The 13251-nt window shown below is 47.0% G+C and overlaps 1 protein-coding gene across 2 annotated transcripts in view; it reads right to left on the reverse strand.

The window, feature by feature from the left end:
• Nucleotides 1–11041, reverse strand: part of LOC144158757 (BSD domain-containing protein 1-like) — a 30815-nt gene extending 19774 nt beyond the window's left edge. For both annotated transcript variants that reach the window (XM_077689851.1, XM_077689850.1), the window contains exons 1-5: nucleotides 10952–11041; nucleotides 10724–10781; nucleotides 7550–7666; nucleotides 1906–2061; nucleotides 132–242 (exon numbers count right to left, since the gene is read on the reverse strand). In XM_077689851.1, coding sequence (XP_077545977.1) covers nucleotides 132–242; nucleotides 1906–2061; nucleotides 7550–7666; nucleotides 10724–10781; nucleotides 10952–10965 — 456 coding nt within the window. In that variant the 5' untranslated portion in view covers nucleotides 10966–11041. The remainder of the gene's footprint in view (nucleotides 1–131; nucleotides 243–1905; nucleotides 2062–7549; nucleotides 7667–10723; nucleotides 10782–10951) is intronic.
• Between the last annotated feature and the right edge of the window lie 2210 nt (nucleotides 11042–13251).

Below are 13251 nucleotides of genomic sequence, written 5' to 3' on the forward strand. Positions count from 1 at the left end.
AACTCCATGTATAACACCATACATCACAGATGCAGCGATCTCAGACTTTCCAACTGGCGCTGCAAAACTTGAATGAGCGGGGAAGTGCAGCGTGCTCTCTATAGACTAGCAGCGGAGGCGAAAGGGCCCACCTTGTGGTCGCTCATGTTAAAGGTCTCGAGCCAGCTCTCGTAGACCTCTGGCGGCGCGTCGGGCTCGTGGCAGTAGGTGTTACGGTCCACCAGGATAGAGTGCAGGCACGCCTGGGGGAGAGGGGGAGAATGAATGAGGATGAGGATAAGGAAAGGCATCCTGAATGCAACAACCATTTTACAACAGTTCCGCTAACTCTGACGCCGCGCGCAAAAGGAAGAAGCAGAAAAAGGATGCTCATTGTCACTTCTACTGTACGACTTCACGTTGACTCCACAACACATACCACATGATGCCACTTCTCAGCCCTTTGGAGTTCTCATCTTGCTCTTCTACCCCGTTCTCTGCTGCATTCTGTGTTTCCCACCACCTCGTTGCTCCCACAGCCTCTTCGATAGCAGGTAACACCCCACTCTACTTGTTTCTTCAACACGAGCTAGAACTTCTCCTGCTGGAACTAGTTCTCCAATCAGCAACCACCAGTTAACACACACGAACACCATATCCATCGTTTTTTGCCGCACGATGCTGTAGTTTCAACTTCCAGTTTGTGGTGGCTGTATCTCCGACGAAGTGAAGTACCGCTCAGTGCATGCTTCGTAAACGAAGGCTCACAAGCGGACTAAAGTATTTCCCTGACCTCCACAATAGTGCTTGCCTTGACAGCTCAGTGATAGTGCACGTTGGAAGTGTTAAAAGTTCAAATGCCAAACCCAAAGTTTGAATTCAAATTCTTACTTCTTCATTTCCTTTGACTGGCAAGGAAAGCTTCCCCCATCAGATAAAAGGATGGCAGACAATGTTCATATTGGTTAATGTTCCTAATGTTCCAGAAGGGCACTTCCCAGGACCAAAAATGTGGCCGAATCAACACAATACACGCTACAAACAAGGCAACAGTCAAGCAAAGGACAAGAAAGGGCACAAAGTGTTGACTTTAACGAATTGAGATCAACAGTTAACGAATTGACACTTAAGGGGGCACACGAGTCTCTGGGGCCGAAAAATTGCCCAAAAAAGTATTTTTTTAGGTATCCATTTACTCTTGATTTGCACAGTTTTTCCTAATAAAATTCCATACTTGGAACAGTACGAGGTATTTATAAAAGCCATAGAGGCCCAATTTCAAAAACAAAAAATTAGAAATTTTCTATAATTACTCACTTCTTTGCCACGAGTGGTACCGCAGTGATAGGAAATTCTCGAGGTACATCCAAGCATGTAGCGCAGCTAGGAAGATTTTTTTTTTTTGCACTGTGAAGCTAAATGTTTAAACCATCTAATAAGGGAAGCAGATTTTGCATTTTGTGTTTCATTAGTTGTTTAATTAACTAACGTTAATTTTAATTGGTTAGCAGGAGTACTTCAAACCTAGGAAGTAGAATTGATGTAAACCTGCATGTGATTGCAAAACAAAAAAATCGCTTCCGACATTTCATTCTCCACAACTTCTGGCATCTATTCATACCTTGCTGGTAATTTTTTATTGAATAGTTTTTTTCCTATTGTTCTCAAGAACAATCAAGGAAAATATTCAACTCAGAAGCTAGTTACCTCACATCAAAACTAATTGGATATTTGAAATCAGCTAAGAAAAACTGAACAAGGCCATGAAGTTTCATAGAAATTTGTTGGAAAGCAAAACAAAAAAAGTTTCTAAGACCAGTGTGCCCCCCTTAGCATAAAGCTGACACTTGACTCTCAGAGACAAGTGTGAGCCAGCTTTCTCAGTTCCCCTTGCATATCAGGGAGTATGGTGGCATCCTTACTTACCTGCCAGCGGTCGACGGGGTGGACCTCATTGTCGCGGATAACGGACAGCTCGTCATCTGCCGGGTCCCAGGTCGGGGAGAGGGCCTCGCTGATGCTCCCAATCAGGCTGCTCAGGCCCTCCTTGGCCTTGGAGGTCACCGAGTTCTCACCATCCAGCTGCAGCGTTGCACCAACACCCGTCAACCCATACACCCCTAGTTTCAGAAGTCGTTGCAAAAGGGGAGCCGCTCTCGACAGGTGCAGGTCGATCCGTCAGTGATTTGATGTCCCCTACTGCAACATTAACCCTTTCAGTCACGAATTATTATATTCACTGCAGAAAAATTCCATACTTGGAGGTTTAGCAGTGTCAAGTCTCTAGAGGTAAGAAAAAAAAGTTCAGTCTCTCTAGAATACTTATTAGTACGCAAATGGCGTCGTGTCCTCATACGGAGACACCGTTACTCAATCCTGCTTTTCCCTATAAAAATAATAAATACCCTGAGGCAGAGTACAAACAAAAAGGTGAAATAATAATTTCTGCACACGAAAGAGGTGTTTTTAGCCTTCATTGATTTACGCCACAGCAAAAGAGAACTTAGGACGGCAACACACCGGAGCTCCCACAAAACTTGGTGGCGTCCCTTTTGAAACAATGTTTATGAGTGCGGTTCCGCCATTCCACGTCACATGGTGCTACCTTTCGCTTCCGTAGGTTTCGAACATCAGCCGCACCGCTCTGCAGCATGAACTCTTTCATTTTCACGAGGGAAAACGACGAAGAAAGTCGCGTTTCATATGGAGACACGGTGACTGAAAGGGCTAAGGTGCCAATGCTAAACATGCAATTCTTTCACTCTTCTCTTTTTCAAATGACAGAGAAATCAAGAACAGGACTCCTCACCAAAGCATCACCACTTTGGAAAAAGTTGAGGTTTAGGATAGGATGGCTTTCAGACAAAATAGTGCAGGTGTGGAATATGACGACTGCTGAAGGTTGTATTCATTTGTGCAATACGTACTCCTCCTCCTGACAAAGAGGAGCATTACAATCACACTCGCCACTCCATTGGGTGAATGCTATTAATGTGGGGAAATATTGTGGCCTTTCTTGTCATTTGGCTCTCGCCTGCTTGTCCACCGCTGCCTCTAATTGTGAGCGGACGTAGGGAAACATAGCCTGTCGTGCCCTTCAAGTGGACATGGAAAAAGCATTGGGTACGTACAAGACGTCACTGGCTTGCCGGTTTTACAAGCTCCGACATACAGTAAATCCTTGTTACAACAAATTAACAAGTTCGCAGGGGTTCCTATGCTATCCCTAAAGTGGTATGAAGGCGAAAGACCGAGTGGTGAGGCAATAAAATAACACAAATTATTTCCTTTGTTTAATTCTTTTTTTAAACATTCAAGTCCACCGCCAACACAACTTTGTTCTTTTTCCACTGCGACTATTTAACCAGCATTGACATCAACGCAAATTTGCTTTGTCATCCACATTTTCGCACTTGATTAGTCAGGTTAATTAGCTTTCATTCAACTGCATTCCTCCACTCCCTTCATCCGCGGAGTGCTGGTGTCGACAGCCGCATTTCGCTATTGCCGAGTTTAAGCTTGCTTCCCGGGGAGAATCCTTCTTATACGACGGTGATGTTTTCAAAAGAGAGAATTTTTTTTATACAATGGTGAGCGGTTTTCGCTCAAGGACATTTAAAGATTGAACGATGAGACTTGTACGGCTTTCGCCTCTATAAAAGTTATAACGAAACCTGTTTCACGAGGAAGCCATGATGTTAATTGTTAGTGTTAGATGGATGTTAGAGGGTGATAGCGGTAAGCGTTACGACGGTGGTAATGGGAGTGAGAAGCGCCTCTACGCCGAAAGCCCCAAAGTCCATAATCAATGCCATTCCTGTGAGCACGTCCTTACACGCTCTGCTTGGGACGTTAAAGTCACATTTTTTATTTGTTCTTTGACTTAGTTATTGAGTTAGAACTACCAGACCGGTTCAAAACTTCCAAATCGGTTCACAAGCAAGCTCAACAAGTGATTTGGTTGAGCCAGAACTGAAGCTGAACAAAATGGGCCCACTGCAACCACTATTTTTTCAGTTCAACACCCTGGTTGAAGACTGTTGAACACTAGTTCAACCCACGTATGGCTTACTCTGAAGAGTGAGCCATATGAGTTAAGACCCACCCCCCAAATAAGAAAGAACTGCGAAATGCAAATAAGGAATAGAGTTTCCATTATCCGATTATTGTTTTACATAAGTTATCCTGGCTGGCACTGAACGCTTCGCATCAACCATTACAGAGTTGCAAAGACTAGCGGCCCTTTCATCTTTGTGCCCACAGAGTGTGATGTATGGTTGGCTGCAAGCAAAAATGTTACATATATACACCACAGCACGTTGTCGTGCTAACCCGCCGCGGTGGCTCAGTGGCTAAGGCGTTGCGCTGCTAAACACGAGGACGCGGGTTCAATTCCCGGCCGCGCAGCCGCTTGTCTGATGGAGGCGAAAAGCAAAAACGCCCGTGTGTACGAGATTTCCCCCATACGATGGTAGGTTTCCGAGCTGGTTTATCTACACAAGATGTGATGCTCAGACTCCATCATCACGTCATACGACGTTCGCCTGACAGGTTAGATTCATCGGCAGTGCTAGCACAAGATCTGACCAAGGCCTTCGACAACGTTGGCCACGAGGCCATTCTCAAAGGCCTGCAATCGATCAATCCTGGAGTACGCACCTATAATTACATCAAAGACTTTCTCTCAGACAGGACGGCTGTCATGCACGTGGGTGACCTCGCAACCCCCATTTTTTCGGTTGGAGGAAAGGGTACTCCTCAAGGAGCCGTTCTTTCCCCACTCTTGTTTAATCTGGCCATCCTAGAAATCCCGAAGAGACTAGAAAAAATTCCGGGTCTCCATCATAACCTGTACGCGGATGACATCACTCTGTGGGCCAACAGAGGTAGCGATGCCCAAATTGAGGAAATCATGCAGATGGGCATCGACATCGTCATAGAGGAAGCTGGCAGAGCGGGACTCTCTTGCTCCCCATCTAAATCCGAGCTGCTTTTACTTCCGTCGCCGGCTCAAAGACCACCTCAGAAACCGAACATCGAGCTTCGCATAAACGGCAAACCGATCCCAGAGGTCCCAATAATCCGAATCTTAGGACTAAGAATACAAAGCAACCGCAGAAGTGACAGCTTCATAAGCCTAATGAACCGAGCCGCGGACCAGACGGCCCGACTTGTCCGCAGGATCACCAACCGCCATAAGGGTCTTACCGAAAGCGAAAAAGTTCGCATTCTCCAAGCCTTTGTCATAAGCCGGCTAGTTTACTCCCTCCCTTATCTCCTCCTAACTAAGGCCGACCTAGATAAAATCGACGTGCTAATTAGGCGAACCTATAAATTGGCGCTTCGACTCATTCCCGGCACTTCCACTGCCCGATTGGATGGAATGGGTCTCCACAATACAGCTCAGGAGCTGATAGAAGCCCACTTAACGAGTCAGTATGAGCGACTGGCCCGAACCAGCACGGGGAGGCACATCCTTCAAGAACTGGGTATCGGTAATCATACAAACTTCGCACAACTACATCCCATCCCCACTTCAATACACTCCCAACTAATAATCAAACCGTTGCCCCGCAATATGCACCCTCAGCACCACGTCGCTAGGAGACTAAAGCGAGCTGAAGCACTCCACAAGATGTACGGCAACAATCCCCGAGTTGTATATGTTGACGCAGCAGAATACCGATTCCACGACGCATACACGATTGTAGCCATGAACAATGCCAAGGAACTTCTCAATTCGGCCACCGTTCGGTCCCCCCGCCCGGAGACAGCGGAAGAGGCGGCCATAGCCCTAGCCCTAACACTCGACCCCACTCCCAGCACGATCATTTCCGATTCTAAAACTGCAATTCAAAATTTTTCCACCGGTCGCATCTCAAAGCCGGCACTCAAAATTTTGACAGGAAACTCTGCCCGACCCCTAAAACAACCACTTCTTCTGACCTGGACGCCCGCGCATTCGGGCCTCGAAGGGAACGAAGCGGCCCACGAACACGTCCGAGGACTCACGATCCGGGCTGGGCCCAGCCTCTATCCCTACCACGGGGCGCGATCTGCACGGGATCGCCTGGTCTCTTTTCACGACATCACTATGCACTACCGCCTCTCCCGCTTGACCTATCCTCCGGCGGACAAAACTTTAGACAATTGTAAGGCTCACACGTGGCGACTTCTTCAGACAGGCATCTTTCCTAATCCCGCCGTCCTGACGCACATCCACCCAGCTCTGTACCCCACTTCGGCCTGCTGCTTATGTGGCGGTCATGCCACACTATCCCACATCATCTGGGCTTGCCCGAAAAACCCCTTTCCAGAAATACCCTCCGAGGAACGGTGGGAGGCCGCGCTGTGCAGCTCGAACCCGGACCTACAGGCCCGCTTGGTCGTCAGGGCTGCCGAGATCGCTGATCAGTTCACGCTGACAGCCATCAACGCAATCTAACCACCAGAATCGTTTTCATGATGCATAATCACTGATAGTCCTCGAAATAAAGTTTATTCTCTCTCTCTCTCTCTCTCTGCGCACGTTAAGGATCTCCAGGTGGTCAAAATTAATCCGGAGCCCTCCACTACGGCGCGCCTCATCGCCTGCGTTGCGTCGGCGCGTTAAACCCTACAATCACTCACTCATCACACTGTTGCGCTTGGCACGTCACGTGACAAGGCCGACCCGCAAGTCACGTGAGTAGTGAACTACTATCTCGGTCGTCACAACAGTGAACATCAAATAATCCCCCCCACATCTCACAAACCTAAGGGGGAGGGTGAGTAGTGGCATCATTGCACACGGGCACAAAGCAGCTGAAATTTAACGAGTACTCTAGTAATAATTTTAACATTAAAACACATCCCAGTTCCAATATTCTGCACTCACCATCACAGCACTTAAAGGGGGACATAGCTCTTAAAACAATTTCTTTCAACTTCTAAGTAAACTGTGTGGACTTGCCAGTCTTGCTGCTTTTTTCCCACTGACTTCGAATATGCCACTATTTTTTGAGTAAGTCAATCAGTTCCCAAGATAATTAGCCATATTTGGAGGAACAATAGACCAAACAGTGTTAATCATAAAACTGTAACCATTATATTTTCCTATACCATGAACCCCAGTCAGTGCAATAAAAAAATCAGTTTTTTGATGCACCGCTTGGAACAAATTTTACAGCTCATTAAACTTGGGTGTTTGAAATGGGCATTCAAAATGGTTCCTTGCCAGTGGTGCCACCAAGGTTTAATCAGCCGTAAAATTTGTTCCAAGAGGCGCATAAAAAAACCGATTCTCTTACTGCACTCACCAGGGTTCATAGAATTGGAAAATACAAAGATTACAGTTTTATGACCACCACTGTTTCGTCTATTGTTCCTCCAAAAATGACTAACCATTTCTAATTATTTTGGCAACTAATTGACCTGCTCTAAAAATAATGGCATATTTGAAATAAGGGGGCGAAAAGCAGCAAGACTGACAAGTTTCACAGAGTTTACTCAACAGTTAAAGGAAGCTGCTTTAAGAGCGGTGTCCCCCTTAAAGTGGAAAAAAGGGCCGCGTTCCTTCTCCTTCTCTCACCTTGAGTTTGTCGCGCACGAAGGCAGCCGTTGACGACACCGCCTGCGCCGTGTCTTGCTGGACCGTGCTCGAGAACTCGGTCAGGTCCCTCTTGAAGAACTCGTACGCGTTTGTGGACTGCGCAGGCGTTCGTTTGTTTAGTCATTCATCTACCAATACTGCTAGCCACGGACCAGGCCGCACCAGAGTTGCATGGGTACATGAGAATAAAAGCAAAAGTACCACGCCAAAACGAATGACACCGGGAAAGCATTTTATAGTACAAACAAAGGGAAACAGTGTCAGCTAGTTTTACACCTATGCGATGAATTTTTTTCAAAATCTGTCGTTTAAATTATTTCACTGACAAGTTCATTCCATTCTCTGCCGATGAAAAATGAATACTTGAAAAGATAACTTCTGGGCTGGAAAGAAAGTAGAGTGAGCTTACAATGTTGTCTGGCTGAGAAACACCCATCATTTACTGGCCCGCTAGTTTTGGGTGCACTGCACGGCGGCAGTAGCAGGTGTCTTAAGAAGCTCCCCAATTCCGCCCGCACTCCAAAGAACCTCAAAATCTGCCATAATGATGGACAAGCATTTTGACCCTCTTACGAACCCACTCTCTGGGGTAAAAAAATTGGCTGCATATCTGCCGAGTTCAGGCAAAAAAAAAACTGCCTCTATGCCCCCCTCTGGCCTCAATCTTCCCCTGATGAACACAGTACAGGTTAGCTCAAGCAAATTCAATTTTCCCTCACTCCACCGCTCGCACGCCATCTACTGAAACCTCTTGTTACCTTTGGACTTCTCGGAATGCCGCCACGAGGTCTAGGCTTCAGCACGAGCTGTTTTTGTATTTTTGGGTCAAAATACTGTTTTGAGCGCATTTTTTTTTATTCCCTATCACAAATATCAAGCACAAATCTATTTTAAATCAAAAGAACACTGCCTAGTACCAGGTACGTACTGAAGTCTTGTTTCAAATACTATACCTAATATTTTTCTTTTTTGCTCCCCAATGTAGACAACTATCTAGAAATTTAGTGGTTTGGGAAAGTTTTGCCTATATAAACTCCTCGTTAAAGAACTTGATTTGGTCGCTGAGTCAAGGAATTGACAGACAGACAGAATAAAATTTTCAGATTTAAACAGGCCAAGAACGGCTTTCCTCTCTAAAAAAGTTGCATCTTTGGCAATCTCGAGGTAGCTGCAATCACAACGACCATCATCACTACAGCAAAATGACAGCCACTGCTACAGAGACGTGCAATGTTGGATATTGTGCGCGTGCATGTGATTACACGTGTGCACAAATATACAGTGTGGACTTCAAATTCCCTTAGTCGTCACGCCTTTAAAAAGACACAGCTCCTGCCCGTCATTTTTACATCCATGCGGGCATCCCATACAATAAATCATGTCAATGTTACTTAAATAATAGTTCAATATCCATTGAACTAGATTCATCAGCAACAGTTTGCAACTCAAATGTTTGCAAACTCAATATAGTTTGCAAACTCAATATAGCTTATGCGGTGCTACAAATTTTAACTTTGACAGTTTTGTAACCCCATCCACGAAGTTTAGCAACTGGTATTAGTACAGCGCGAGTGTTTGGCTGACAATCCTGGTTTTGAGGAGGTGCCACAGCAAGACATCAAAAACTGTTGTAATGCTCACAAAAAGTAGTTCATATTCTCCGCGCACCACCGTCTTGTATTTTTCACGTTATAGAACACAGGCCACCCCAATGATTAGTGCCTGATGTCGCAGCACACGCGTTTAACAGAACACGGAAAAAATGAAAGCTAGAACGACACTCCAATAAAACAAACAAAAAAAATGTTCCGCCATCCCTTATCTCTACGCGACTAGCCGAGTGCATTACCATAACACAGCTGAAGCGATCGTATCTTTAAAATAACACATTCGGGAAATAAAAACTTCGGAGGTGCTTTGAAAAACCTGCACAACTAAACGTGTAACCCCGTTCCTCCAGCTTAGAGCTACAATCTGTGATCTTATACATGTCGTAGCTCTGGTAGAATGTTGTTGAAACAGACAACAAACAGAGTTTCGGAAACCTTGAAAGCGCAAATGCCTCCTGGCACTAGGCTTTATCAGTTCTAAAAAGAAAGGAAAAAAAAAACTGCAAGATTGCACGCAGGCGACGCGTATCTCCGATATACTCAATAAGCAAGCCCTCGAAAGAGTCGCCAATGAACCGGACTGCCGCAGTCACGGTAGCGAGAGCGCAGGAGACAGTTGGCTCAAGCCGCGGCCAGAGCAGCTGTTCTCGCACGTGCGAGAGCCAGGAACGCTCGCACAGTGGAACATATCTGGCGCGCCAGACAAGTTACAACGGATGAGTAATCGTGCCCTGCTCTTGACAATGCGAAGTCGCGCTGAACAAAAGCCCGCAACAGCGATGACCGCTCTAAGAGCGTTTTGGAGAGGCAAAGGAACTCCTTACCAAAAAACTGAAACGACTAACTCGCTGGGGAAGCTCGGTCTAAACTCGCTAACAGGCACTGCACAGTGCAGCGATAAGTATAACGGAGTTGTACGAGACAACGCTTGTCGGCGTTTTCTTTACCGAGAAACTTTCACGCTCAGGCAGAGAGGCCATGGCGAAAACGCGTTTGCTAAATTTAAGAACTCGAGCGAGGATTACGAAACAAATATGCGCTTTCTTCACACAGGGTCAGGAGAAACGTGAAGTGTTTCAGGGCGAATAAAAAAAAGAGTGTAAGGGAAAGAAAAGAAGCTGACTACGACTGCACACGACAAACCAAAACAAGCGGCATCTCTCGTATCCGAAACAACAAAATCGCGACGCGAGACAATTGGCGTTCCCTTCCGGGGTGCAACGTCCGAATGGAACACGCCTTGTTACGACTCGTCCAACTGTCACGACGATAAACAGCTTAAGATGAACGCACAAGAAACGAACAGCGGGGGAAAAAAAAAGTGCGTCTAAAAGTAGAAGTCAAGCAAAGTGGTCAACGCCAATCCAATCTGCAAGGCAGATTGGTCGGCACGCCTTGCACGAACGAACGGCGTGCCCGTCGTGACGAAATACATTTCCGGGCAGAAATCACCCATGTCAACTGGGCAAGTTATATACCCGTCGATTCTGCGCTCACAGGCGCCTGACAAGGCGATAACAGGACGTGTTTATTGATATCTTACCTTATCCTTCGCAGTTTGTAGCCAAGTGTTCCACCACGGCGTTCCTTCATCGGGGTTCCTACGCAACCAAAGATCACCACCGACAGTGCGTTAGCTCTCGGCGCACAACCAAGCACGCAACGGTTTGGGATGAACTGACATGCCGGGGAATAATGAGCAAGGTTATATTGGCGCTAAACCCGTATAAGAAACGCGTGGCGTGCTTTTTTATTAATCGGGAATACTTACGTGCCCTCAGCCATCTTTACATCTTCGCGATGAGTGCGACAGAGAACACTCGTGTGGGTAGAGTTTACAAACACAAAACCGGAACCGAACAATTTGAAGAAGTAAATTTTAAAAAACTGTAATACAACTTAAACGTTTTCAATAGCGCGTGTATTCAAAATAAAAATTTTATTATATGACTTGCGTAATAAATGTTTGTGCTGTAAGCACCTCACACTAAGTCACGGCCGCGTGGCGGCGTCACCCAGCTTTGGGGCTGGCTCCACTTTGCATCGTAGCAGACGACACGGTTGACGTGTTTCGGTCGATGATTGCCTTCTCGCGCATTTGTGCCCGACTGCCTAGAATAAATGTACGTGTTAAATGGGAGTTGGGTTTGGAAAGCCCGTATGCCTGGTGGTGGTAAAATGTTCTGCTGGGGGAATTTAGCGATGTAGACAGCCCAAAGACAGGGAGAGAACCATCTTTCATACAGTGATGTTCGGCGCAGGGAATTCTCCCGTTTTCAGGGAATTTCCCGCCGTTATTTTGACCAAAATGGGAAAAGGGAATCTTTAATAAATTCAGCGAATTTTAGGAGTCGTGGAGTAAAAAAGAAAAATTTCTTGTTTAATTTCCCTCAACAGATCCTCGGGTTTGCGTTCAAATTTCCGCAGTCGTGACACCGCAACCCTCAAGCAACCAAGACCGCTTCCGATTCAGTTCATAAAACACGAGGGAGCATAGAGGAAAGAATACTGAGTGAGAACAAGCTAGTAAACAGTGAAGCGATGGCAGCTGAAGGGTTGAAGCCTGCTCGCATGTATTCCTGTGCAATATACAAAAAAGTATTTCGGACAGGCTTTAGTCAGCGTGCTATCAGTCAAAAAGTGATGGCGCCAGTACTACAGGCGCTGAGCAAAAATTAGTTCGATTAATGGACTCAATAATGTCTTGTTCTTCTTCATAGAGAGACTAAACGTTTTATCAAAACGAACAAGTTTGGGCGAGGCGTAGCGGGGGGTGGGGGGGAGGGAGAGTTGACCCTCCAAATTACGATTTTTTTTCCCACGCAGGGAGTAAGCGTCACTTAGTGTTTATTTCGGCAAAGCTCCTCCCTTCCCACTTCCCATCCCCCCCCCCTCCCCCGAAAAAATTGCTGGCCGTAGTACAGTGCTAGACGGCAGGTGCACCAGCTCTGTGGGGGGCGTTCTTAATCTCGGATCGTCCATGGTGAGGGCCAAAGGCTCCAGGCTTGCTACGCCACATGAATTCGGAGACGATGATTATGCTAATGATGATAATGCGCTCATTTGCCTGTAGTTTAAAAGATTTGGTCAAATCCCGAGCTTCGTAAACGCCCTAAAAGGCTTTTATAGCGCGGGAGACATGGACTTGAGTATACGTCCCCAATTTCTAGCCCCACGGGAAGCGGCCGCTGGCCCAAAGACGCTGTCATCATCATCATCATCATCAAGGGGTGCATCGGGCTGCCACGCGCGTCGTTGGCACGCTCGCTCGTTCCACCGGTCCTCGTCCTAGCAACGTCGCGCCCTGCCCCCGGGGCATCTACTGGTCTCGGCTCAGCGCAGCCAGCCGCCGACGAACTGCACGCTGCAGGAACCGCGAGGTAACATGATTCCACGCTGCTTGTCAAGTTCAACCCAAACTTAAGCCGCTTGTAAGTGTTGCGGCGTTGTCATCCCACCGCTGACAACAGTTCCTGCGTACGGGAAGGCCGACCCGAGCCGAGCTGCGTCGCCTCCGACATACGTGTGGTAGCGTGGTGTGAAGCGAGTGGCCAGCCGCTGTTGCAGCCGTGAAGAAGTCCAGAAGCCATAGGCTAACGTAACTGTTTATTTCATAGCGAGAGGTGAGCCGAAGCAAAAGAACAACGCCCCGACGGGAGAGGTAACAGTACAGGACTCGAGCACAGTGACAGCATTGATTCACTGCTCAAACAGGAATGAGTTAAAGCGCTTGCGGGGGTCGTATTTATGCCCAAAAGCGTCAACGGTCAAAACAAGCGTTCCCTCTAGATTGTGCACACACCACGAACGTAACACACACACACACACACACACACACACACACACACACACACACACACACACACACACACACACACACACACACAACACTCTTTCCAGAGTTCATGAGCAGTCGGTAGTAGCGGCGCATGCCGAGTCCGAGAGAGGGGAGAGAGGAGGTCTCTGCAGCGGACGCGGGGCTTCTGTGTCCTTGGGGCAAGTCTCCACTTGTTGCGTCGGCACGCCATCGAATGTGGATCGCGCCGATAGATAGGCGCCAGAGATCCTAGG

Source organism: Haemaphysalis longicornis, unplaced genomic scaffold (genome assembly GCF_048455015.1).
Source record: "Haemaphysalis longicornis isolate Haplotype H1 unplaced genomic scaffold, Haemaphysalis longicornis Haplotype H1 scaffold_10, whole genome shotgun sequence".
NCBI lineage: Eukaryota > Metazoa > Arthropoda > Arachnida > Ixodida > Ixodidae > Haemaphysalis > Haemaphysalis longicornis.